General features: G+C 46.7%; 2 protein-coding genes and 1 long non-coding RNA gene across 5 annotated transcripts in view; all 3 read right to left on the reverse strand.

Moving 5' to 3' along the window:
• Positions 1-287: 287 nt before the first annotated feature.
• On the reverse strand, positions 288-13312 carry PA2G4 (proliferation-associated 2G4). Its single transcript, XM_007533345.3, has 13 exons — positions 12920-13312; positions 10371-10499; positions 9859-9964; positions 9695-9764; positions 9224-9316; positions 4321-4384; positions 4006-4084; positions 3735-3813; positions 3526-3659; positions 2986-3080; positions 2757-2884; positions 1613-1666; positions 288-1393 (listed from the first exon to the last, which is right to left on the reverse strand). Exons 1-13 carry the CDS (start codon positions 13005-13007, stop codon positions 1328-1330), a joined length of 1185 nt encoding a protein of 394 aa, XP_007533407.1. The 5' UTR covers positions 13008-13312; the 3' UTR covers positions 288-1327.
• LOC132539491 (uncharacterized) lies at positions 10548-12766 on the reverse strand. Its single transcript, XR_009550814.1, has 2 exons — positions 11357-12766; positions 10548-11079 (listed from the first exon to the last, which is right to left on the reverse strand). It is a non-coding gene; the product is annotated as an uncharacterized LOC132539491 (long non-coding RNA).
• A 1939-nt stretch (positions 13313-15251) lies between the features above and the next one.
• ERBB3 (erb-b2 receptor tyrosine kinase 3) overlaps positions 15252-23362 on the reverse strand; it is a 35347-nt gene continuing 27236 nt past the window's right edge. For all 3 annotated transcript variants that reach the window (XM_060195172.1, XM_060195173.1, XM_060195174.1), the window contains exons 22-28: positions 22476-22551; positions 21481-21627; positions 20920-21017; positions 20273-20461; positions 20043-20114; positions 19412-19713; positions 15252-16869 (exon numbers count right to left, since the gene is read on the reverse strand). In XM_060195172.1, the coding sequence (XP_060051155.1) occupies positions 16347-16869; positions 19412-19713; positions 20043-20114; positions 20273-20461; positions 20920-21017; positions 21481-21627; positions 22476-22551 (1407 nt within the window). In that variant the 3' untranslated portion in view covers positions 15252-16346. The remainder of the gene's footprint in view (positions 16870-19411; positions 19714-20042; positions 20115-20272; positions 20462-20919; positions 21018-21480; positions 21628-22475; positions 22552-23362) is intronic.

Consider the following 23362-nt stretch of genomic DNA (forward strand, 5'->3'; position numbering starts at 1 on the left):
ATACACAGTGCTTATTTTAGTGAGAAGACACCCTGGCACCACCTCACTATCCATGGAGCTACCCCATCAGGCCACCAGGGTGCCTTCCATGTGATGCTGGAGCTAGGCTTTTGACCTCTACCCCTTGTTTTAGAAAGGTAGAACATGAAGCAGGAGATAGCACTGAAGTCCCAGGTTCAACCCCCTGCACCGCTGTAAGCCCGAGCTGAGTAGTGCTCTGGTCAAAGTAAAAAAATAAAGAACTCCCCCATCTCTATCAGATAAGAGCAGCAGACAAAGGCACATGGTTATGACCAAATCCAAATTTATTTTAACGCCATATTTTCAGTGTTTAAAAACCTCTTAAGTTAGTGGGAGCCCTAGTTCCCTGGGACAGCATGCCAGAGGTACTGAAATTCATCACCTTTCCCCCCAAATCCCTAGCAATTCATTCAATCCAAGTCCACAGCTTCAGAAAGCCAGGAGTTGTCTCTTTCAGTCAGTCTGTTCTTCCTGTTCCTGGTCTTTCTTTCAAGGGAGGGAAGTCAAAATATTTCAAACAGGGAACAAAACCACAGTTGAGCTTCCAGCTCAGGTTTTAAAGATGGAGCAAAGGAAGATCCTAATGACTCCAAAGAAACGGATATGGTAGAGATGGATTACTTCTTTACAGCTTTGTGGAATAATAAAAAAAAAAGTCTCGAAGAACAAAAATGACTAGAAAGATGTACAAATGAGGATCCATTTGACAGATGAGAATCCCTTGGTAAATGCAGGCTTCAGCTCCTAAAAATGGGAGGTACCTGACTAGATAGCCTGGATGGGAAAAGGAATTCTGCACGTGAATAAAAACAATCTGAAGAACAGCTCCTCTCTAGATTGAGGAGAATGGGAAGGAGAGGAACAAGCCCCGACAGATGGCAAAATGCTGATATTGGAGTGGTATAAAACTTTTTTTTTTCAGCTGAGTTATTGGTGGTGGCGGCTACTTCTGCTTCCTCCCTGTTCTGTTGTAGGGTCAGAGACCTTGCCCAAGCAGAGAATAGTAGAAAAAGGCTAGAAAGAGGGGCTTGAAGACGATGAGTTTTGACTCCTGATTTTATTATTCAATTTTTCTTTTTCTATTTAAAGTAGTCTTCGGTGGCTGGGAAGCATGGCCTCCCAAGACCAGAGTCAGTTGGAGCTGGTTGTTGTTGGAAGGGGGCTGGGTTGGGGTACTGGGCTGGGGGCCAGGGACACCCCACTCTGCTGGCTGTCCTGGGTGAAGACAAACTGCATTTCACAGAGCTTGGGGTGTGGTGGGTAGGGGATGAGGCAGGAACGGCAGACTGGGGAGATGGGACCCACCTCAGTCCCCAGCTTCATTATCTTCTAATGTTTCCCCACTGGTGGCATTCTCTGCAGTTTTGGAGGCCTATATGAAGAAAGAAAAGAAAAAAGAGAAACATCAGTCTATAAGTTGTAGGTATTATGCCTGGAGGACCAAGGATAAAAGCATCCTAATTCTCTAGGTCTAGGGATCTGAGAAAGGAAGAAGGATATATATATTTCTGTACTATACCACAACCCAGAAAACTGGAGAGAGGGCATCAGCTTCATCTCACCAAAGGGATGATCACTGATCATAACAAACCTTCTTTTTTTTCTTTTTCTGAGTTTTCCGACTTGCAGAACTCTGGAGGAGGGCCTGGAAAATTGGGTGGGGGGGTGGTTTGAGGAATACGTTACAAAGTGACATTTAAAAGTTTTCTTGAGGCAAGGTGGTGGCACACTTAGAGCAGCCATGTTACAACATGTAATGATACAGGTTCAAACCCTTGGTTTCCACCTGCAGGGGAAAGCTTCACTCACAGTCAAGTGCTGTTGCAGGCATCTCCCTTTCTCTTTCCAAGTCTATCTCCTCCTCCCTTCTGGATTTCTGTCCCTATCCGATACATAGATGATTTTTTTTTTTACCAGAGCACTGTTTAGCTCTGGCTTATGGTGGTGCAGGGGATTGAACCTGGGGCTTTGGAGCCTCAGGCATGAATCACTTTGCATAACCATTATGCTATCTTCCCTCTGCCCACATAGATAAAAATACTAAGAAATTTGTTTTCTTTTTTTATTTTCCCTTTTGTTGCCCTTGTTGTTTTTCATTGTTGTAATTGATGTCGTCATCGTTAGACCAGACAGAGAGAAATGGAGAGAGATGGGGAAGACAGGGAGGGGGAGAGAAAGACACCTGCTGACCAGCTTCACGCTTGTAAAGCAACTCCCTTGCAGGTGGGGAGCCAGGGGCATGAATCAGAATCCTTTCACTGGTCCTTGCGCTTTGTGCCACCTGTGCTTAACCCACTGTGACTTCTGGAATTTGTGTTCTATTAGGGTTACTTATTTATATTTTTTTAAAGCTGACTTAAGAGTGGCGCTAAATGTTGAACCTCAAGTGCCTCAGGCATTAAAATTATTTTTACATAGCCACTATTCTTTTTATATATTTTTTAAAGTTATCTTATTGGAGAGACAGCCAGAAATCAAGAAGGAAGGGGGTGATAGAGGAGAGAGACAGATTATCTGCTGCCTGCTTCACCATTCATGAAGCTTTCCCTCTGCAGGTGGGGACCAGGGGCTTGAACCCAGGTCCTTGTGCATTGTAATGTGTTCACTTAACCAGGCACGCCACCGCCCCATCCCCAAAACCACTATTCTATTCCCCGAGCCTAAAGCAAAGTGACTTTTAGCCCTCATTCCCAGGACAGGTGTCATGTGTTCCTCTTTGGCCATCCCAAACCAACCTTCAGCTCAGCATCCTGGACCTCCAACTCAGACTTGTAAAGCTCAGGCTCGAAAGGACCGCTGGTTATCCGCATGGGACCATTGGGCATCAGCAAAACTGTAAATTTAAACTGGGCAACAAATTCACCTATGGGGAAAAGCAAGTATTCCTTTGTCACACTCATTTGTAGGGAAAAAAAAAACAAAAACAAACACACACACACACTTAGGAGCTCCAAAGAAACTCACCCTCCTTCTCATAGAGAACATTAAATGGTTGCAGCAATTCATGTTTTGCGCACTCCACCACACCCATCCGAGCCTTCTTCTCATCTTCAAATGCTCTGGGTAGGGAAAACAAACCCAGGTATTCCTTAGGTCCTAGAAACTTACCATTTTACTTGGGTTCTTATTTTTCAATATATTTTTTATTACCCTTTAAACCAAAAAGATAAAATAACTCATATCTCACTTTACGGTGGTGTTGGAGATTGAACCTAGGACCTTAGAGCCTCAGGCATGAAAGTCTTCTCCATACCCATTATGCTGTATCCCCCTCCTCAAATTTTTAAGCAGTTCCTACCCTCAAACTGAAATCATATTTAGGATTAACCTTTTGCTTTACACCTTCAATTACAGGAATATGGGCAGGGAGGCAAATGCATGCAAACAGGCTGGATCTACAGGTCTTGCTTGGTAGGAGGGACGAGGGAGGGAAGAGCACTCCTGAGTGCATGGTCTATGAGTCAGATGGGTTCTGAGTCCTGTCTTTGCTTAGTGCAGTAATACCTTAAAGTAAACGGCATGGCATCAAAACGCCTTTCCACCTCACTGAAGAAGGCACGTGAAGTTTTCATTTTCAGGCCATATTGTTTAGAAGGATCTCGTTTGTAAATAGTTGTTCTCTGTCCTGCATCCTTAGCCTAAGAGATTAAATTAGGTCACATTTGGCCTGGAATTACTGGAACACACCCTCAGGCCTGTTAAACTCTCCTCACCTTGCCCTCTCCTGAGCTCACAAGAACATCCACTGCATATACTTCATGTACCTCGAATTCAGCCTTTTCATGGTCCTTCCTTTGGAATATAAAGATAAGACAAGATTAGGCTGACAGTATGGAATAAAAAGCTGATGAGTTTGCTTGGATCTAGCTCAGTAGGAGAGCACAGGCTTTGTAAGTAGGAGGGTTTAATCCCCAGGACCCTCAGCCCCCAAAGTACACGAGTAGTCTGGTACGGTAGATGGTGAAAGGGGAAACTGGCACCTACTTCTGCTGATCTGTGGGATTCTGGATAATGGTTTTCTCTCCATCGATGACATGCTGTTTCAACTGGTGTGACAGCATACCTATAGGTAGGCCAAATTCTGGTTACCAGAAATCTGCTATCCCAAAATGTTCCTACATCTACTCAACTAATGGGTTTGATGGGTCAGGAAATATAAGAAGTGTCTGGCTATGGAAAGCCAGAGCATTAAGGTTTTTGCTTAGACTTTACCAAAACTGGAACAGATTCCAAAAGAGGAAAAATGTAATTCTGCCATGCCATTGTGCGGAGACCCTCAACCTTGTTTTGAGGTCTTACCTTCTATTGGTGTACAATTAAATGAGTGGGCAACTTTGTTCCACGCTTCTGTCACCTGCGTGTTCTAGAAATAATAATAATAGAAAAGAATGAATAAATAGATAATGGGCTATTAAGTCCTCTATCAGGATGGGGGTATAGATCAGAAGGGAGAATATGCTTGGACAGTGGCACAACTGGTTAAGCACAAACATTACAGTGCACAAAGATCCAGGTTCAAGCCCCTGGTCCCCACCTATAGGAGGAGAGCTTCACAAGTAGTGAAGCAGTGCTGAAGGTGTCTCTCTACTTCTTCCCCACCCCTCTCAATTTCTGTCTGTCTGTCTTACACTACAAATCTACTGCTCTTGGTGGATGTTTTTTTCTGTATTTTACTGGACAGAGAAATTGAGAGAGGAAGGGAAAACAGGAAGACGGGGAGAAAGACAGACACCTGGTTCACTCCTTGTCAATCGACCCCTCCCCTGCAGGTGGGGAACCAGGACCCTTTCTCGGGTTCTTGCACTTGGTACTGTGTGCTTAACTCAGTACACCACTGCCAGGCCCCCTCTCAATTTGTCTCTATCACAAATAAATAAATATTCTTTTAAAAGAATTTATTTATTTATTCATGAGAAAAAGAACCAGATATCATTCTGGTACACGTGTTGCTGGGGATTGAACTCATGACCTCATGGTTGAGAATCTAGTGCTTTATCCACTGTGCCATATCCCAGAACACATAAATAAAACATTAAAAAAAAAAAAAAAAAGACAGAGTTCTGGTGGTGGGAATTGTCTGGAGTTGTACCCCTCTTATCCTATGGTTTTTGTCAATGTTTCCTTTTTATAAATAAATTTTTTTTAAAAAAATTAAAAAAAAAAAAGAGAGAATACACTTTATATGCATGAAGTCTTGCGTTTGATTCTCAGCACACACACAGAAAAACGGGGTTGGGGTAGATAGTATAGTGATTATGCAGACTGTCATGCCTGAGTCTCCGAAGTCCCAGATTCAATCCTCTGCACCATCAGAAGCCAGAGCTAAGTAGTGCTTTGGTAAAAAATAAAAATTAAATTAAAAAAAAAAAGAAAAAAAACAGAATTCTAATAATCTTCAGCAAGTGTAATGATTTAACAAGTTTTCATCTCATAGCCCTATGACCTAGAAATGCCTTGTGTATGCACATCATTTTGCAAACCACTTTCATGTAACTGTCAGCTCTGAATGGTGACTAGGTCAAGGTTAGTAAGGAAACTAAAGCTCTGGTTTGATTTACCTAATCTTAATACATATATTAATTGAAAAGAACCTGGTATAGATCTGGAGTTAATAAATCCAGTATTTATTCCATTATACCTGCCATTCTAACCTGTTGGTAGAGAACAGAAAACTTGGGTAGGGGTGGATAGCATAATGGTAATGCAAAGACTCTCATGCCTGAAGCTTCAAAGTACCTGGTTTAATCCACCATACCACCATAAGAGTGCTTTGGTAATTAAGAAAAAAAGAGAGAACAGCAAATTCTTAGTTTCTCCCAATACCTCTTTCAAACATGATTCAAACCTCACCTAAGCTATATATAGTTTCTACACAATACAGATAATCACTTTAGACAAGAGAGAAGAAGGTGACACCATGGCACCTCCACACTACTCATGGGTCTTCCACTTGGTGTCATGCATGGTGCTTCTACGTGGTTCTGAAGGCCTGAACTCAGATTCTCACTTGGTAAAGTTTGCACTTTATCTTAAAAAAAAAAAAAAAAAAAAAAAATATATATATATATATCTTTATCTTTATTGGTTTATTGGAGAGGGAGACATTCGTCGGGATGCGGCATCATCTAAGTTCATTTCCCACGTCTACGCTCGACCGGACCTGCCAATATACGCGGATATCTTCGCCCACCCTGTCCAACGGCTTGACGTCTCATCACCCAATCTGGTCCCCTACGCCTACACTGAACTTATCTGTTCCAGACTCTTGGAAACAGAGTTGGCAGTCAGCTGAGGTCAAGAACAAACACCTCATCACAGACCCCTGCAAGCGTCAACCCGGCTTTGACCTAGCACGTTATGATTGGGTCCTCCTCAATCGCTATCGAACAGGCCATGCATGGCCAGTGCGCCGCTATGTTCCATCACTGGGGAGCGAGACGACCCGAACTGCCCCTGCGGCTACAGACAGACTATGACCCACATAGTCAACGACTGCCACCTCTCCAGATTCAAAGGAGGTCTCGAAACTTTACATCAGGCTCAACCTGATGCTGTTGACTGGCTACGGAAGAAGGGCAAACGCTAGAAGAAGGAGAGGGAGATCCAGAAATTGAGAGGAAAGGGAGTGATAGAGAGGCCAGGTGGTGGCACACCTGGTTAAGCGCACATTACAATGTGCAAGGACCCAGGTTTGAGCCCCTAGTCCCTACCTGCAGGGGGGAAAGCTTTGTAAGTGTTAAAGCAGAGCTGCAGGTGTCTCTCCCTATCTCCCCCCACCCTCTCAATTTCTGGCTGTCACTATCCAATAAATATGGTAAAGACCAAAAAAAAAAAAAAAAATCAGTGGTGGGAACATTAAAAAAAAGACATCTGTAGCCCTGCTTCACCACTCGCAAAGCTTTCCCCTTGCAGGTGGGGACCAGGGGCTTGAACCTGGGTCCCTGTGCTTTGTAACAAGTGTGCTCAAACAGATATGCCACCACCTGGCCCCAGTGAGTGTACTTTATTTTAATGGGGGGGAGGGGGGAACGCCAGAGCGCTACCCAGTTCTGGCTCATGGTGGTGCTGGGGATTGATCCTGGGACCTGAGAGCCTCAGGCCGGAAAGTCTTTTTGCATAACCATTATGCTGTCTTCCCAGCCCAAAACTTGGAAGTTTTCTTTTTATTTCCCAAAACTTACTTTTGATAGAAATTGAGAAAAGAAGGAGAGACACCTACAGTACTGCTTCACCACTTACGAAGCTTCCCCTTCCAGGAGGGAGCCACGGGTTTGAAGCAGGCTTTTGCATATTCTAAAATGTGCGCTCAACTAGGTGCACCACTATCTGGCCTCCAGAAAGGTTTTATTTAGAACATATGAGAAAAAGAGTGAAATGTGTGTGTTTCATATGAGTCAGAGAGGAGCGAGAAACCAGGGATCAAGCTGGGAACCTTAGGCAGTAAGTAGATAAAGTCTAACGCTCTACCAGTCCGACTATTCCCCAGTCACTTATGTTACAGCTATGTTAAGTTGCTACATGTTACCACCTTTCAGTTAATATTAACAGTAGTAATAATATAAACATAAGTAGGAAATAGTAGCTAGCAGAAGCTTTTACTATATGCCAAACACAGTGAAATAACGAAGAGCTGAAGCAGAACTGGGGCCCCATTTGTGCATGATTTTACCACTCTGGGTCGCCTTTTCATTCAGGCAGAGTGAGACGACACTAACAGCAGAGCTTTCCCAGTACAACAGCATTTCCAGTGTGGTAGTGGGGCTTGAACCTGGACTACCAAGGGACCCCTCTCCAGTGCTAGCATACAAGTTTAAATAACATGGAGCGACAAAGCATCAATTGATTAAGCGTGAATAACAGAGCACCAGAGGAGAAAAAGACAATGTTTAAAAAACAGTCTTTTATTTATTATTATATTTATTGGATAGCCAGAAATCAAGAGGGAGGGTGATAGAGACGGAGAGAGACACCTGTGGCCTTGTTTCACCACTCTTTTTTTTTTAAAATATTTATTTTATTTATTTATTCCCTTTTGTTGCCTCCCCCCCTTTTTAAATTGTTGTAGCTATTATTGTGGTTGTCGTCATTGTTGGATAGGACAGAGAAATGGAGAGAGGAGGGGAAGACAGAGAGGAGGAGAGAAAGACAGACACCTGCAGACCTGCTTCACCGCCTGTGAAGCGACTCCCCTGCAGGTGGGGAGCCGGGGTTCGAACCGAGATCCTTATGCCGGTCCTTGTGCTTTGCGCCACCTGCGCTTAACCCGCTGCGCTACAGCCCGACTCCGTTTCACCACTCTCTCCCCCCTGCAGGTAGGGACCGGGGGCTTGAACCTCAGTCCTTGAGCATGGTTTTATTTATTTACTTATTTATTTAATTTAACCAGAGCACTGTCCCCCTCTGGCTTATGGTGGTGCAGGGGATTGAACCTGTGACTTTAGAGCCTGAGGTATGAGAGTCTCTTTGCATAACCATAATGCTATCTACCCCTGCCCAGTCCTTGAGCATTATAATACATGTGCTCAACTAGGTGAGCCACCACACAGCCCCCAAAAGACAACATTTTAAGTTATTCACGTCTGAAAATGTGTTGACCTGTTAGGGTTTCTAATAGTCTTGCATATCACACTAGTTCTGGCTTCTTTGCCATTAATTCACTGATACTATTGTTTTACTGTCCTATTCTTTTTATGTTGCTGAGTAGTGCTCTGATAAAAAAAGATTGAGCAACTGGGGGGGGGGGCACTGGGGAGGTGGCTTAGTGGGTGGAGTCATGTTCCTTGCATGTGGTCTGTCCTGGGTTTGATCCCCAGCACTGCATATGCTAGAGTGGTTTTATTTATAAGCTTAACAAATCTTTAAAACTAGATCTATTAACATAGATCTCTATAAGCTCCAGCAGAATCAATCTATCTACCTATCTTTTTTTTTTTTCCTTTTAATTAAGAACCATTGGAATATGCAATGCTGGGGAACAAAACTCAGAACCTCATGCCATCTATCTCCACATGGTGTTTTAGACATTTGCAGCCCTGCTTCACCACTTGTGAAGCTTTCCCTCTGCAGGTAGGGACTAGGGGATTGAACTTGGATCCTTTTGCACAGTAACATATGTACTTAACCAGGCGCACCACCACCTGTCCCCCCCCCGTGATGTCTAATGTATTTTTATCAAGTTATGAAGTCACACTAAACAGCTTACCTGGTTCCCAGGTTTGACCAGACGTAGAGCAGCTTCAGCACAAAGGTGAGCTGCCTTTATGACATCTGCTTTCCGCCCTGTTACTTGGGTCCCCTGCAGATAAGGAATAAAAAGCCACTTTCTTTAGAGATTGTCGCCAAGAAGCATTCCCACTACAGGGAGAGTGGGGGGCTTGAATCCCCAGCCCTCACACACAGCACACTATGTGCACTTAACTGGTGCGCCACTGCCTGGCCACAAAGGAACAATTTAAGGGGCCAGGTGGTGGTGTACCTGGTTGAGCACACATGTTACAATGTGTAAGGACCCAGGTTTAAGCTTCACGATTGGTGTAGCATGTCTGCAAGTCTCTCTCTTCCTCTTATTTTCCCATTCCCTAGCTGTCTCTATCAAAAAAAAAAAAAAAAGATCTAATAGCTGTGCACCTTCCTCTACTTGTTCCCGACAGATTGAACAGAGTAGGCCACCTACCTGAGCCACGTTAACCACAAAGGTATGGGCCACATTAGCGATGAAGCCATCCACATGGACACCTAGGTCACTGAAACCCAAGAGTAGAGTACAGCCTTAGGAACTGACAATCTGTAAACACTCATGAAAAAGACAAGTGCTCCCAGGTGTCAACATAAACTTACATTTTTACCAAGTCACCTTCCTTGAGAATATAGTCCTGGTCACTCTTCAAAGGGGAGAAGTGACATACACAGTTATTAACGGATATGCTGGTGGGAAAGGCAATACCTGAAAAGAGAATCATTAGTCTTATTTTATTACTCTCTCTTAAACCCTGTTGCCCACCAAAGAAAGTTTTTCTTCAGGGCCTTGCCTAATTTAAGCAGTTTAGACTGGATAGAAAACAGTTCTGGTGGCCTACGGGAAATACAGGTAGAGCAAGCATGAGGTCCAGAGTTCGATCCCTAGCACTGCATATGCCACCGTGATGCTCTGGTTTTCCCTCTCATAAATACATTAAAAAAAAAAAAAAGAAGAAGAGAGAGAGAAAGAAGTGCTCATATCCCATTCGTCATTCCAAATTCCCAAATATTTCAAACAGCTTTGGTAGGAGGTGTATCTGTGTCTGAATGAGTCACAATTGAGAAATTAGTAGGATTACACACACACACACACACACACACACACACTTTACCTTTTTTCATTTCCTTCTCTTTCTTGAAAATTTTCCCTGTCTCTTCCATAATCATGGCATCACCTTTCTCACACAGGCTCAGTACTGACACACCTGAATTCGATGCTTCTACCAAAGACCGAAGTACTCCTGGGGACAGAAATTCATTGTCAGCTCTGCACATGGCAAAGTACCCAGCCAAGGAATTTCTAAATACCAAACTTAGTAGTTCCGAATTAATACCTTAATGCTCAATGAGGCAACAAGTGTTGCCTCTTGGAATGTACCCACCTCTGATCTCCAAATTTCTACATTCTCTGCCTAAAGTAAAAGATGTCAACAGTCCTCTCTCATATATGACCACCAGGTATACAGAGCCTGTCTTCCTAGGCAACTGATTTTCCAAACATGAAACTTGTGGTATAGCAGGACAAAGACATTAACTTCAAGGGGACTTTTGTCAAAATAGCCTACATACAATACAAGCAAACTACAAGAAATTTGTGGGCGTCTGGGATAACAGGAAGGTACACAGAAGTGCTGACTCTAAACTGATGCATTGTTAAATGTTACCTTCTTCCCTTCTCAGACACTTCAATTAAGTGTTAGTAACCTCAACTTATGCGGCAGACAGGTTCTCATAAACAACCAAGTAACTCAATAAGGTTCCTGAGCTTTAGCAGGCTCAGCGCTTACTACTTTTTTAAAATTTATTTTATTTATTTATTCCCTTTTGTTGCCCTTGATGTTTCATTATTGTAGTTGTTATTTGATGTCGTTGTTGGATAGGACAGAGATAAATGGAAAGAGGAGGGGAAGACAGGGGGAGAGAAAGACACCTGCAAACCTGCTTCACCGCCTGTGGAGAGACTTCTCTGCAGATGGGGAGCCGGGGGCTCGAACTGGGATCGTTACGCCGGTCCTTGTGCTTTGTGCCACCTGCGTTTAACCCGCTGCACTACCGCCCGACTCCCAGGGCTTACTACTTTTACATTTCTTTTTTTTACAAGCATTGCTCGGGGCTGGGTGGTGGCTCATCTGGTTGAGCGCACATGGTATACAGCACAAGGAACCAGGTTTGAGCCCCTGGTCCCCACCTGCAAGGGGAAAAGTTTACAAGTGGCGAAGCAGTGCTACAGTTGTCTCTCTGTCTCCCCTCTTTCCTCTCAATTTCTGGCTGTATCTATTTGGTAAATAATAAAAATTGAAAAAGAAAAAAACAACATTGCTTAGGTCTGGCTTGTGGTGGTGCAGAGGAATTGAACCTGGGACTTTGGAGCCCCAGCAGAGTTTCTTTGCATAACCATTATGCTACCTACCCTCCTGCCTTTCAGAAGATCTTAAGGTTTCAAAATGATATCCAAGACCACAAATTATAAAATGTAAGAGAAATTTTAAAAACTCTGATTCAAACCACTAATATCCAATAGTAGAAGTGCCCAGAGCTGGGGGGGGGGGGGGATAAATAATAAATGCATTGTTCTGCTGACTGGAAGCTCTCTCCATGGCCCGCCCAGCCCATCCCAACTTCAAGTTTGGTTTCTGACATCTAAAATGTTGGAGATTCTCTGAAAAGTTCGAAAAACCCCAGTTTCGACGCACAGGTACAAAGAGCATCCCGCACAGATAGATCTTCCCCAACTATCCTCACTGTCAAAACCGTTTCAAAACTCGGGCGGCCAGCATTTTCTATCCCAACGTGGTTTTAAAACGGAAAGGTGAACTCTCACGGAGAGAAAAAACGAGACGCCCGCCTCGAGTGGCGGGCAGCTGCTGTGAGCATCGAAGCACAGTCCTGCTTCAAAGACCCAAATCAGCAGCCCCGTTTCAAGACTTTGCTCAGCCGAGCAGAGGACCGCACGACACTCCCGGCACCGCCCGGGCCCCACGCCGAGTCCAGGCTGAGGCTCCGTGCACGGGCGGGAGGGGTGATGGCCATAGGTGACCTCACGGAGGGCCGATCACGCCTCCAAGTTGCAAGGAGCTCCGGGGGTGCCCTCCAACGGTCCCCCGGGCTGGGCCGAGGATTCAAGCCGCCCCCCCTCCCGCAGGAAAGGCGCTGCGAGACGCCCGCCGAGCACGTGGTGGAGAAGCTGGTGTCAGGGGCTGTCGCCGAGAAGGGAAACCGCGACCCGCCCCGGGGACCGAGCAACACGTGCCGCCCGGGCTCCGGGCTCCGGGAGCCGCGACAAGACGGGGGAGGGGGCGCTCCCATGGCCAACAGCTGGGAGCTTTCTTTCCGGGGTGGCCCCGCCGCTGCAGAGCAGGCAGAGACTCGGGTCGCCAAGTAAGGGGCAGGAAATGCCCGGTGCCTCCTGACCGCGGGCCTGGGGTCGGCGTCTGCCGGGGGGACCCGCCCGGCGCTCTTCCGTCGCCGCCGCCACCGGCCAGTCCAGGCCTGGCCCGCCAGGTCCCCGCCGCCCGGGCTGCCCAGCACGCCGCCCCCGGCGGACCCGCGCTGGGCCCTCAGCCGCTCACCGCGCGTGACCCCACGGCCGCTGCCGCCCCGGGGGCCCCAGCCGCGCCCCCCCTCTCCGCCTCGACCCCCGGACCCCTGAGACCGCACTCACGGTTGGCGATGTCGCCCCCCATCTTATACTTGGTCACGACCAGGTCCTCGGCGATAGTTTGCTCCTGCTGCTCGTCCTCGCCCGACATCTTCCCACCAGCAGTACCCCCACTGCAACCTCGTTCCCCGTGAGCCGCCGCCTCTGTCTCCCTTCCCAGCCGCAAGCTGTGGCCAGAGCCTCTCCGATCCGCGAGGAGAGCGAGAGCTAGCAAAGGAGCGGGCGGGCGGGCGAGACCGAGAAGGTGCGAGCGCGCGGGCTGAGGCGCAAGGCACACTGGGATAACGAGTCCTTGTGATGGTCGGTCCCTAGCCGCCCCCGAGGACGCTTAAACTACAATTCCCAGCCGCCCTTTCACCTTCCCTAAGCCAGGCCCTGGGGCCTTGCCCTCTAAGGGCCTCGCACGCCGGAATCGCCGGGCACTCTGGGAAGGGTCAGGCTCAGGCGGGAAGGCGGAGCCGTTGGCAACTGGAGAAGCGTGGTCTCTCCGGGAACGAGCACATTCACCCCGAGCGTAGAGCGAGAATCGATGGGGCGGGCTGAGGGAGGAGAGGCGGAGCGATGGCGGGCAAGTGGGTCTGGACGCGGTCGGGTGGAGCGAGGAGTCAAGGTGCGGCGAGGGCGCGGAGACTGGGCGCGCCTTTCCCGGGATCCTGGGAGCAGCCGGCGGGACCGGCCCGGCAGGTCCTGGGCCGCCGAGAGCGGGGCGCGCGGGGCGCGGAGGCCGTGTGTGCAAGCAGCCTGGCTCCCGAGGCTTAGCCCATTTGCTGCCTCCGAACCTGGAAGCCTGACTCCCGCTGCAGATGGCACTGCCGTGCCACAAGTAGGCTTTGAGAGACTGTCAAGATCGAGAGTTCTGAAACATTTTGGAGTTTCAGTATTCCACCTCTAAAAAAAAAAAGAGTCGGCCGGTAGCGCAGCGGGTCAAGCGCACATGGCGCAAAGCGCAAGGACCGGCGTAAGGATCCCGGTTCGAGCCCCCGCCTCCCCACCTGGTGAAGCAGGTCTGCAGGTGTCTTTCTCTTCCCCTTCTCTGTCTTCCCCTCCTCTTTCCATTTCTCTCTGTCCTATCCAACAACTACAGCTCTGACAACAGTAACAACAAGCACAACAAAATGGGAAAAATAGCCTCCAGGAGCAGTGGATTGGTAGTGCAGGCACCGAGCCCAGCATGAAGAAGAACGTTTTGGGGGAGGGGAGCTAGGCCTCAGGCTCTAGAGTCCCAAGTTCAATTCCTCACCACCAGCATAAACCAGAGCTAAGCAGGGTTCTGGGGTGTCTCTCATTAAATAAGGGCCCGGGTGGTGGTGCACAGCATCTGTTTCTGTGCAAGGACCCAGGTTCGAGCCCCTGGTCACCCGCCTTCAGGGGAAACTCTGCAAGTGGTGAAACAGTGTTGTAGGTGTCTTTCTCCCTATCTCCCCCTCCCCCTTGATTTCTGGCTATCTCCATCAAATAAATAAAGACAATTTAAAAAGGTAGAACAAAAAAACCAAATTATAGTTCAAATTACTTTGGGTGGGACTGGGTAGTGGTGGACCTGGTTGGGTGTACACTTTGCAATGCCCAAGGCCCCGGGTTCAAGCCTCTAGACCCCACCTGCAGGGGAAAAGCTTTTCGAGTGGTGAAGCAGTGTGACAGGTGTGTCACTGTCTCTCTCCCTCTCAGTTTCTGGCTGTCTCTATCCAATAAGTAAAGACAATAGTGGTCCGGGAGGTGGCGCAGTGATAAAGCTTTGGACTCAAGCATGAGGTGAGTTTGATCGCCGGCAGCACATGTGCCAGAGTGATATCTGGTTCTTTCTCTCTCCTATCTTTCTCAGAAATAAGTAAATAAAATCTTTTTTTAAAAAATAAAGATAATAAATTTAAAAAAATACTTTGCACTGGGGAGATAGCATAATGATTATGAAAAAGATTTTCTTGCCTAGGTTTCTTGGCCAGAGCTGAGCAGTGTTCTGGTGTCTTTCTCTCTGTACCTCTCCTATTAAAAAAGCCAGATGGTAGTGTTTGCAAGGATCCAGCTTCAAGACACTCCCCCCCCCCCACCTGCAGGGGACAAGCTTCACTAGTGGTGAAACACTACTGCAGGTATCCCTCTCGAGCTCCCTCCTCAATGTCTCCAAAACAAATAATAAAAATCTCACACACACAACTACTTCATATAAGGTAGAGTTTCACATGAGACAGAATCCAGAGCACACCTCTGATAGGACTGGAAGCCTCAGGCCTACAAAAGCTGCTTGCTCTTGGTGACTGTCCCCTGGTAGGAGCAGAGGAAAGGGGTGATCTTAAACACTAAAGATTTTCTTCGTTTGACAGACAGGAAGCTGAAAGACTTTGGCATTTTTATTCAGACGTATAAAAACAAGACAAAAAAAAATCAGTGATAACAAGTAACACCAATTTCCTATCCAAGAGGACAGAAGTTTGTGGTTGGGTCTAACGTCTATTATGACTGGAAGCTTCCCAGTGTTAGGTGAGAAGCGTTCCTAAAAGTGAGTGTTGAGACCCTTTGTCGATCTGTCCCTTGGTAAGAAGTGTAGTTCATGTACAGATCCTGTAAATCACGGTTTACACCCAAAATGTCCAGTTACTTTTCCTTCTGACCACCCGTCTCCTCCCACTTCCTGAGGTGAGAAGCTGGGTGTAGGAGGCTGTGTTTGCTGGGTTTAGACTTGATTCAGTGCAAAAATAAAAAGACTATGCCCCCTTACAAGAACTCTGACTTACTAGTTTTCCTTGATACCTTACAGTAAGAGCACATATATTGGAATATTTTAAAATCCTGGACCTATCACTTAATTTACTTAATCTCTTTAAGGCTCAGATTCCTTATTTGTAAAATAAGATAACATCTAGCGCACAGAATTTTTGTAAGGATTAAGTGAGAGGTAGGTAAAATTCAGCACAATGCCTGGCACATGGTAAGCCCTCCATTAATAGTAATCAGTAATATCTACTCCTAACCTCTTCACTTTGCAAGAGTTTAAGTCAAAATTTCCAGGGGGTTAAGGCATCATTTTACTCTCCCTTGCCAGGTTTCCACTTTTTCCTCTTCCTTAAGAAAGGTGTACTTTAAAGCCTAGTCTCAACAAGTCAGAGCCTGAGAGAAAGAGACATGGGAAGGTAATCCTTCATATCTCCAGGGAGTTCCCCTGAGGAAGCTGAGGAGTAGGATTGGGAAAGCATACAAAATGGGGGGGGGGGGAAAGACATGACACCTCCTTTTCTCTGAAGGAGGTGGGGAAAGAGAAGAAAGTGCACAACTGGCTACATACCAGAATTCCGTGTTAGTGTTTAAAAGCCTCCAAAGGTTGAATGGAATTGTCTAGGGCTGGGGAGTAGGGCTGAGACTTGTGAGGAGAAGAGTACCCTCTAGAGGCAATAGCTGCCATCACACGTTCCCTGAATGCCTCAGGGAGCAGGAGTTATGTTCTCTGGGCATTAGCCTTCGGGAAAAGCCTACTGTGCCAGTAATCAGGATTATCAAAGGCAGAATCTGTGGCTTCTAAACTTCGTAGAGTTTTGAGGCGGGTGTAAGGGACCTGGGGGGCATGGTGTCCAGGCCCCTGGAAAGCTCTCATCTCTTCATATCCTTGTTCAGTTGCTGGGCAGGCTCCCATGGCTGCATAATCCCCCCCAGGAGCTCCTCCACCTCGCCGCCGATTCATATATTCATAGTCTTCGTCTGGAGTTGTGCCAGCAGTGGGAGTGATGGGCACAGGGTGGAGAGGGCAACTCTGTGTGCTGCCCAGGGAAGCGCTGAGGTCTGACCCCACATCCATGTACTCATAACCCAGCTCCTCAAGGGAACTTGGCCGAGGGTGACGAGGTGGACTCCGCCTTCTCCTGCGGTTCATGTATTCATACTCTTCCTCTTCCTCCTCTTCTTCGGTGCCCAGGACAGAGCTCAGACCCACTGAAGAAAGAGTACCTTCCCGGGAATAGGGGGTACCTAGGAGTTGAGAAGAGAGGCTAGATACATGGAGAACTTCATGCCACAGGGAGTGGGGAAAAGTAATAAACCATGATAGGAAAAGCAACCCGGGATATGGTGCAGTGGATTAAGTGTTGGTCCTGAGTTAGAACCCTAGTACTACATATGCCAGAGTGATGCTCTGGTTCTATCTTCTGTCATAAAAAAATAAAAATTAAGGAAGCAATTACAGAAGCCAGACCTTCCACCTTCTGCACCCCATAATGACTCTGGATCCACACTCCCAGAGGGATAAAGAATAAGAAAGCTATCAAGGGAGGGGATGGGATACGGAGTTCTGGTGGTGGGAATTGTGTGGAGTTGTATCCCTCTTATCCTATGGTTTTTGTCAGTGTTCCCTTTTTATAAATAAAAATTTTTTTAAATGGGGGGATGGGGGTCAGACGGTAGCGCAGCAGGTTGAGCGCAGGTGGTGCGAAGTGCAGGGACCAGCACAGGGATCCCGGTTCCAGCCCCCGGCTCCCCACTTGCAGGGGAGTCTCTTCACAGGCGGTGAAGCAGGTCTTCAGGTGTCTATCTTTCTTTCCCCCTCTCTGTCTTACCCTCCTCTCTCCATTTCCTTCTGTCCTATCCAAAAACGATGACATCAATAACAACAATAATAACTACAACAATAAAACAACAAGGTCAACAAAAGGGAGACTAAATATTTTTAAAATTTAAAATAAATAAACAAAAATAAAAATTAAAAAAAGCATTTGTGAAGAATTAAAAAAATAGGGGGCAGGGGTAGAAAGCATAATGGTCATGCAAACAGACTCTCATGCCTGAGGCTCCTAAATCCCAGGTTCAATCCCCCACACCACCATAAGCCAGAGCTGAGCAGTGCTCTGGTAAAAAAAATAAATAAATAAATAAAATAAAGATATGGATATAATCAGAAGACAAACTATTAAAAAGAGACTGGAGGGGCATGGGTGGTAGCTAAGCAGCTTAAGCACACATGAAGCGCAAGGACCAGCGGAAGGATCCCGGTTTGAACCCCCGGCTCCCCACCTGCAGGGGAGTCGCTTCACAGGCGGTGAAGCAGGTCTGCAGGTGTCTGTCTTTCTCTCCTCTCTGTCTCCTCTCCTCTCTCAATTTCTCACTGTCCTATCCAACAACAACATCAATGGCAACAATAACAATAACGACAACAATAAGGGCAACAAAATGGGAAAAATAGCCTCCAGGAGCAGTGGATTTGTGGTGCAGGCACCGAGCCCCAGCAATAACCCTGGAGGCCAAAAAAAAAAAGAGAGACTGGAGAGGTCTCAGGTTCAATCTCCAGCATCACCATAAGCAGTGCTCTGGTAAGAAGAAAAAAAAGAGAGACTGGAGGGAGTCGGGCTGTAGTACAGCGGGCTAAGCGCAGGTGGCGCAAAGCACAAGGACCGGCATAAGGATTCCGGTTCGAACCCGGGCTCCCCACCTGCAGGGGAGTCACTTCACAGGCGGTGAAGCAGGTCTGCAGGTGTCTGTCTTTCTCTCCTCCTCTCTGTCTTCCCCTCCCTCTCTCCATTTCTCTCTGTTCTATCCAACAACAACAACAACAATAATAACTACAACAATAAAACAAGGGCAACAAAAGGGAAAAAAATAAATATAAAAAAAAAAGAGAGAGAGACTGGAGAGAAAAAAAAAGGATTACAGAGGGTCAGATGGTGGCACACCGAATTAAGCACACATAGTATGAAGTGCAAGGTTCCCAGTTCAAACCCCTAGCTCCCCTGCTGTGTGTGTGTGTGTGTGTGGGGGGGTCACTTCACAAGCGGTGAAGCAGGTTTGCAGATGTCTATTTTTCTCTCTTCCTCTCTATCTTCCCCTGCCCTCTCAATTTCTTTTTTTAAAATATTTATTTAATTTATTTATTCCCTTTTTGTTGCCCTTGTTGTTTTATTGTTGTAGTTATTATTGTTGTTGTCATTGTGGGATAGGACAGAAAAATGGAGAGAGGAGGGGAAGACAGACAGGAGGAGAGAAAGACAGACACCTGCAGACCTGCTTCACCGCCTGTGAAGCGACTCCCCTGCAGGTGGGGAGCCGGGGTTCGAACCGGAATCCTTATGCCGATCCTTGTGCTTTGCGCCACCTGCGCTTAACCCGCTGCGCTACAGCCCGACTCCCTGCCCTCTCAATTTCTCTCTGTCCTATCCAAAAAAAAAAAAAAAAAAGGTGGCCACAGGAGCAGTGGATTCTAGTGCAGGCACTGATCCCCAGCGATAATCCTGAGGGCAAAAAAAAAGAGGATTAAAGAAGAAGAGCCCTAGGAGGGTCTGGGTAGTGGTGCACTTGGTTGAATGCATATGTTACAACATGCAAGGACCCAGGTTCAAGTCCCTGACTCCAACCTGCAGGGAGAAAGCTTTGCGAGTGGTGAAGCAGTGTGTCAGGTGTCTCTCTGTCTCTCTCCCTATATCTCCCTTCCCTATCAATTTCTGGCTGTTTCTGTCCAATAAATAAATAAATAAATAAATATAATAATAATAATAATAATAAAGCCCTAGGAAAAGTCAGGCACCTTTAAGGTGTGCATCTGGCATGACGTAACCATTGACATCTTCTTCCTCTAATCCTGGTGGGGAGTGTGGGGTGACAGGTGTAAGCAGGCTGTGGCGCTGGGAATGGTAGGCACTGTCACCACGTGGCCGTGGGCTCCGGCTCCGGCTTCTACACATTGACATCTTCTCTTGGAGCTCAACCTCAGAGCCTGTCACATGGCCTTCTGAGGACTCTGATGTCAGACGTCCCCGTGGCACTGGATGCAGAGAGGCTGGACGGGGACACCGTTCACTACCACCCCCACAAGCTATAGACTCCTAAGGAGGAAAAAAAAAAAAAAACATGGAGATTTACACAGAGATGAGAAAAGAACAGATATATGTTTAGCAGAATGCTGGGTGAAGTCTGGATCATTTCTCATGAATAAATAAATTTAAAAAATTTTTAAATGATGTCTGGTTCTTTCTCTTATCTTTCTCATTAATAAAAATTTAAAAAAGTAGATCTTAGGGCGGGGATGGATAGCATAATGGTTATGCAAAGATACTCTCGTGCCTGAGGCTCCAAAGTCCCAGGTTCAATCCCCCGTACCACCAAAAGCCGGAGCTGAGCAATGCTCTGGTAAAAAAAAAAAAGTAGATCTTACCTGACAACTCTCCCCAATATTACCCTGATTCATAGGCATATATCCAGATGATGGACTTAAATGATTCTGGTTCTAGGAAGAGAAAAGTTTTAGGTTATGAGAAATATCTGCTCACTTTGGGCGCCTTTAAGTAGTATATCTAAGCACCATTGGGGTCCAGGGGGACAGAGGGATGCAGAGGGCTCAGCGTGTAGCCTTAGCAAGTCTTAGGTAGCAGGAATGTGCCTTACCCCACGTGACCGACTAAGTGTTCCAACCGGCAGGCTGAGTGCAGAGCCCAGTGTGGTCACTACGTCGTCTCCCTCTGTCTCCAAGTCCAGATCTAAGTCTAGCTCTGGCTCCAACTCTACTTCTTCCAGTTCCTTGTCAGTCAGGGCAGGGGGCTCTGCTCCAGGGGAGATTCCAGGCCCACTCTCTCTCTATAAAAGCAGATGATGGTTGTTAAATTAGATTCTGGTTCCAGCCAAGTCCCTTTTCCTCTTATTTATTTATTGGCTACAGACAGAGAGACATCCAGAGGGGGCATGGGTAAATAAATAGCATATCAGTTATGCAAAGAGACTCTCATGCCTGAGGCTCCCTGGTCCTAGGTTCAATTCCCCTCCCTAACCACCATAATCCAGAAATGATCAGTGCACTGGTTTAAAAAAAAAAATCAATCCAGAGAGAAAGGCAGACATAGAGGGAGAAACAGAGGAGACACCTGCGGCACTGCTTCATCACTTGTGAAGCTTTCCCCCTGCATGTGGAGGCCAGATGTTTGAACCTGGGTCCTTGTGCATTGCAACATATGCACTCAACCAAATGTACCACAGCCTGTCCCCCCCACCACCACCTTAACTCTAAATGTCCTTAACACCTCTTAGTCCCTACTCACCTTTATGACCAGATACCGTGGGGGATCTCGGGCCATCCTGGTGAACTCATTGGCTAATTCTTTAAAAGTTGGGCGAATGTTCTCATCAATCATCCAACCTGGAAGTAAGATACAGGAAGCAAGAGTCCTAAAAAGAATGGAAGCTGCTGCTGCTGCCAAGACCAGGATGTTGCAAGACTTGCCACTTTCTTTCAGAATGCTTAGGTCAAGGAAGGAGCTGGTGCTGGTCACATCTGTATCCATTTGTACCAAACTATAATTATGCACATGCCCAGCCCCTATACAAAGTATGTCCTATGTTCAAGGTCACTTGATCATCTACCCAGTGCCCTTAGATGACAGGAACAAGGGAGACAGATCTAGCCAGCCCCAGAACAGCATTTTGGAATAGCTGGAGAAACAGAGCACCTCTGTTCATAGGGAATAGGTCCCTTCCCATGGAACCCCTCACCTCTGCTACCATAACAAATGTGAAAATCACCTCAGTCAAAAAAACAAAGAGAAAGAAGAGTAGACAAGGAAGGGAAGTCAGGAAATGATTGAAACTGTCAGCTAACTCACATTTGACCATGACCATGTAGACATCAATGGTACAAATCTGGGGCTGAGCCAACCTCTCCCCCTTCTCCAACAGATCTGGTACTTCAGCCAATCGAAGCCCCGCATATGGCTCTGCTCCAAAGGTCATCAACTCCCAAACTGTCACACCTGGTACAGGAAGACATGACTAGGTGATGATGAAACAGCAGATGTGGGAATGAAGCTAAAGGGAAGTCAGAACTGGATCTGACACAAAGAACTGAATGGGTCAGGGAAATGGCTCAGTAATAGAGTACAGGTCCTGTATCATGAGGTCCCTGGTTTGATTTCAGGGACTATTTGAAATGGCAGTCTCTCTCTCAATTTAAACTGAGAGAAAACGGGGGCCAGACGGTGGCGCACCTGGTTAAGTGCGCACGTTACAGTGTGCAAGGACCCAGGTGCAAGCCCCTGGTCCCGCCTGCAGGGGGAGAGCTTCACAAGTGGTGGAGCAGGGCTGCAGGTGTCTCTCTCTCTCTCCTCTACTCACCCTCACACTCTCAATTTCTGTCTCTATGGAATAAGAAATAAATAATTTTTTAAAAAAAAACTGAGAGAAAAAAAGGGGGGGAGAAGGCTGGCAAAATAGCTCATCTGATAATGCGTTGCCTTGCATGGGTGAGGTCCTGGGTTGGATGATCTCAGGGATGACATGCAATGGCAGGATGGTGCTCTGGTCTTCTTCTCAATTCAAACTACTCAGCTCAGAACTGTGAAGCCACAGAAATGAAAAAAAAAATGAAAAAAAAGTGGGGAGGAGCAGGAGCGAGCTCAGTGGGTACAGCATAGGCCTTATGGTTTGTTACTGAGACACTAGATTTAATCACTGGTACTACATGGTACAAAATAGCCATTTGGTTTTTCTCTCTCTCTCTCATGTGAAACTCTTTATCTCATATTAAATAAATATATCACTTTCATAAAGGTAAGTGTGTATTTGGGCCAGTAGTGAAGGAAGGACATTCTGATGGACTAACCGTAACTCCAGACGTCACTCTGGTGTGTGTATTTCCCAAAGTGGATACTTTCAAGGGCCATCCATTTAATCGGAGTCTAAGAGAATAAAGATAAAAGTTTTTAAAAATTACATTTCCGAAATTCCAAGCTACCTGCCATTTTTCCCCCCTTTCCTTTTCCTAGTTTTCTTTGCCATCAGGGTTATCAATGAGGCTCGGTGCCTATACCATGAATCCACCACTTCCAGCGGCCATTTTTTTTTCTTTTTATATATATATTTTTGCCTCCAGAGTTATCACTGGGGCTCGGTGCCTGTACTAAAGATCCACAGCTCTTGGAGGCCTTTTTCCCATTTTGTTGCCCTTGTTGTTGTTATTGTTGCCATTGATGTCGTTGTTGTTGGATAGGACAGAGAGAAATGAGAGAGGAGGGGAAGACAGAGAGGAGGAGAGAAAGATAAACACCTGCAGACCTGCTTCACCGTTTGTGAAGCGACCCCCATGCAGGTGGGGAGCTAGAGGCTGGAACCGGATCCTATGCTGGTCTTTGAGCTTTGTGCCATGTGCACTTAATCCGCTGGCCAGCCCCCTTCCTTCTATTTTTCTACTTGATAAAACAGAAGAGAAATTGAGAGGGGAGGGGGCAGAGGGAAAAAGATAAGACACCTGCATCTCTCCTGCAGGTGGGGAGCTTTGGCTCAAACCTAGGTCCTCATCCATGATAAAGGGTGCACTCAACCGGTGCAGTACCACCTGGCCACCTGGCCCTCTCCTCTACCCATTTTTTCCTTTCTTTTTAAAAAATCTTCATTTATGGGGGACAGGCGGTGGCACAGTGGGTTAAGCGCATGTGGCGCAAAGCGCAGGGACCGGTGTAAGGATCCTGGTTCGAGCCCCCGGCTCCCCAC

This window comes from Erinaceus europaeus, chromosome 7 (genome assembly GCF_950295315.1).
Source record: "Erinaceus europaeus chromosome 7, mEriEur2.1, whole genome shotgun sequence".
Taxonomy (NCBI): Eukaryota; Metazoa; Chordata; class Mammalia; order Eulipotyphla; family Erinaceidae; genus Erinaceus; species Erinaceus europaeus.

Excerpts from the sequence above, each read along its gene's own strand:
- PA2G4 (XM_007533345.3), bottom strand. The coding sequence starts at position 13,007 with ATGTCGGGCGAGGACGAGCAGCAGGAGCAAACTATCGCCGAGGACCTG. Across the intron at positions 9,765-9,858 it reads GAAGGTGACTTGGTAAAAAT|TGACCTAGGTGTCCATGTGG; the intron begins GTAAGTTTATGT and ends CTTGGGTTTCAG. Across the intron at positions 1,394-1,612 it reads AGAAAAAGAAAAAAAAGAAG|GCCTCCAAAACTGCAGAGAA; the intron begins GTTTGTTATGAT and ends TTCTTCATATAG.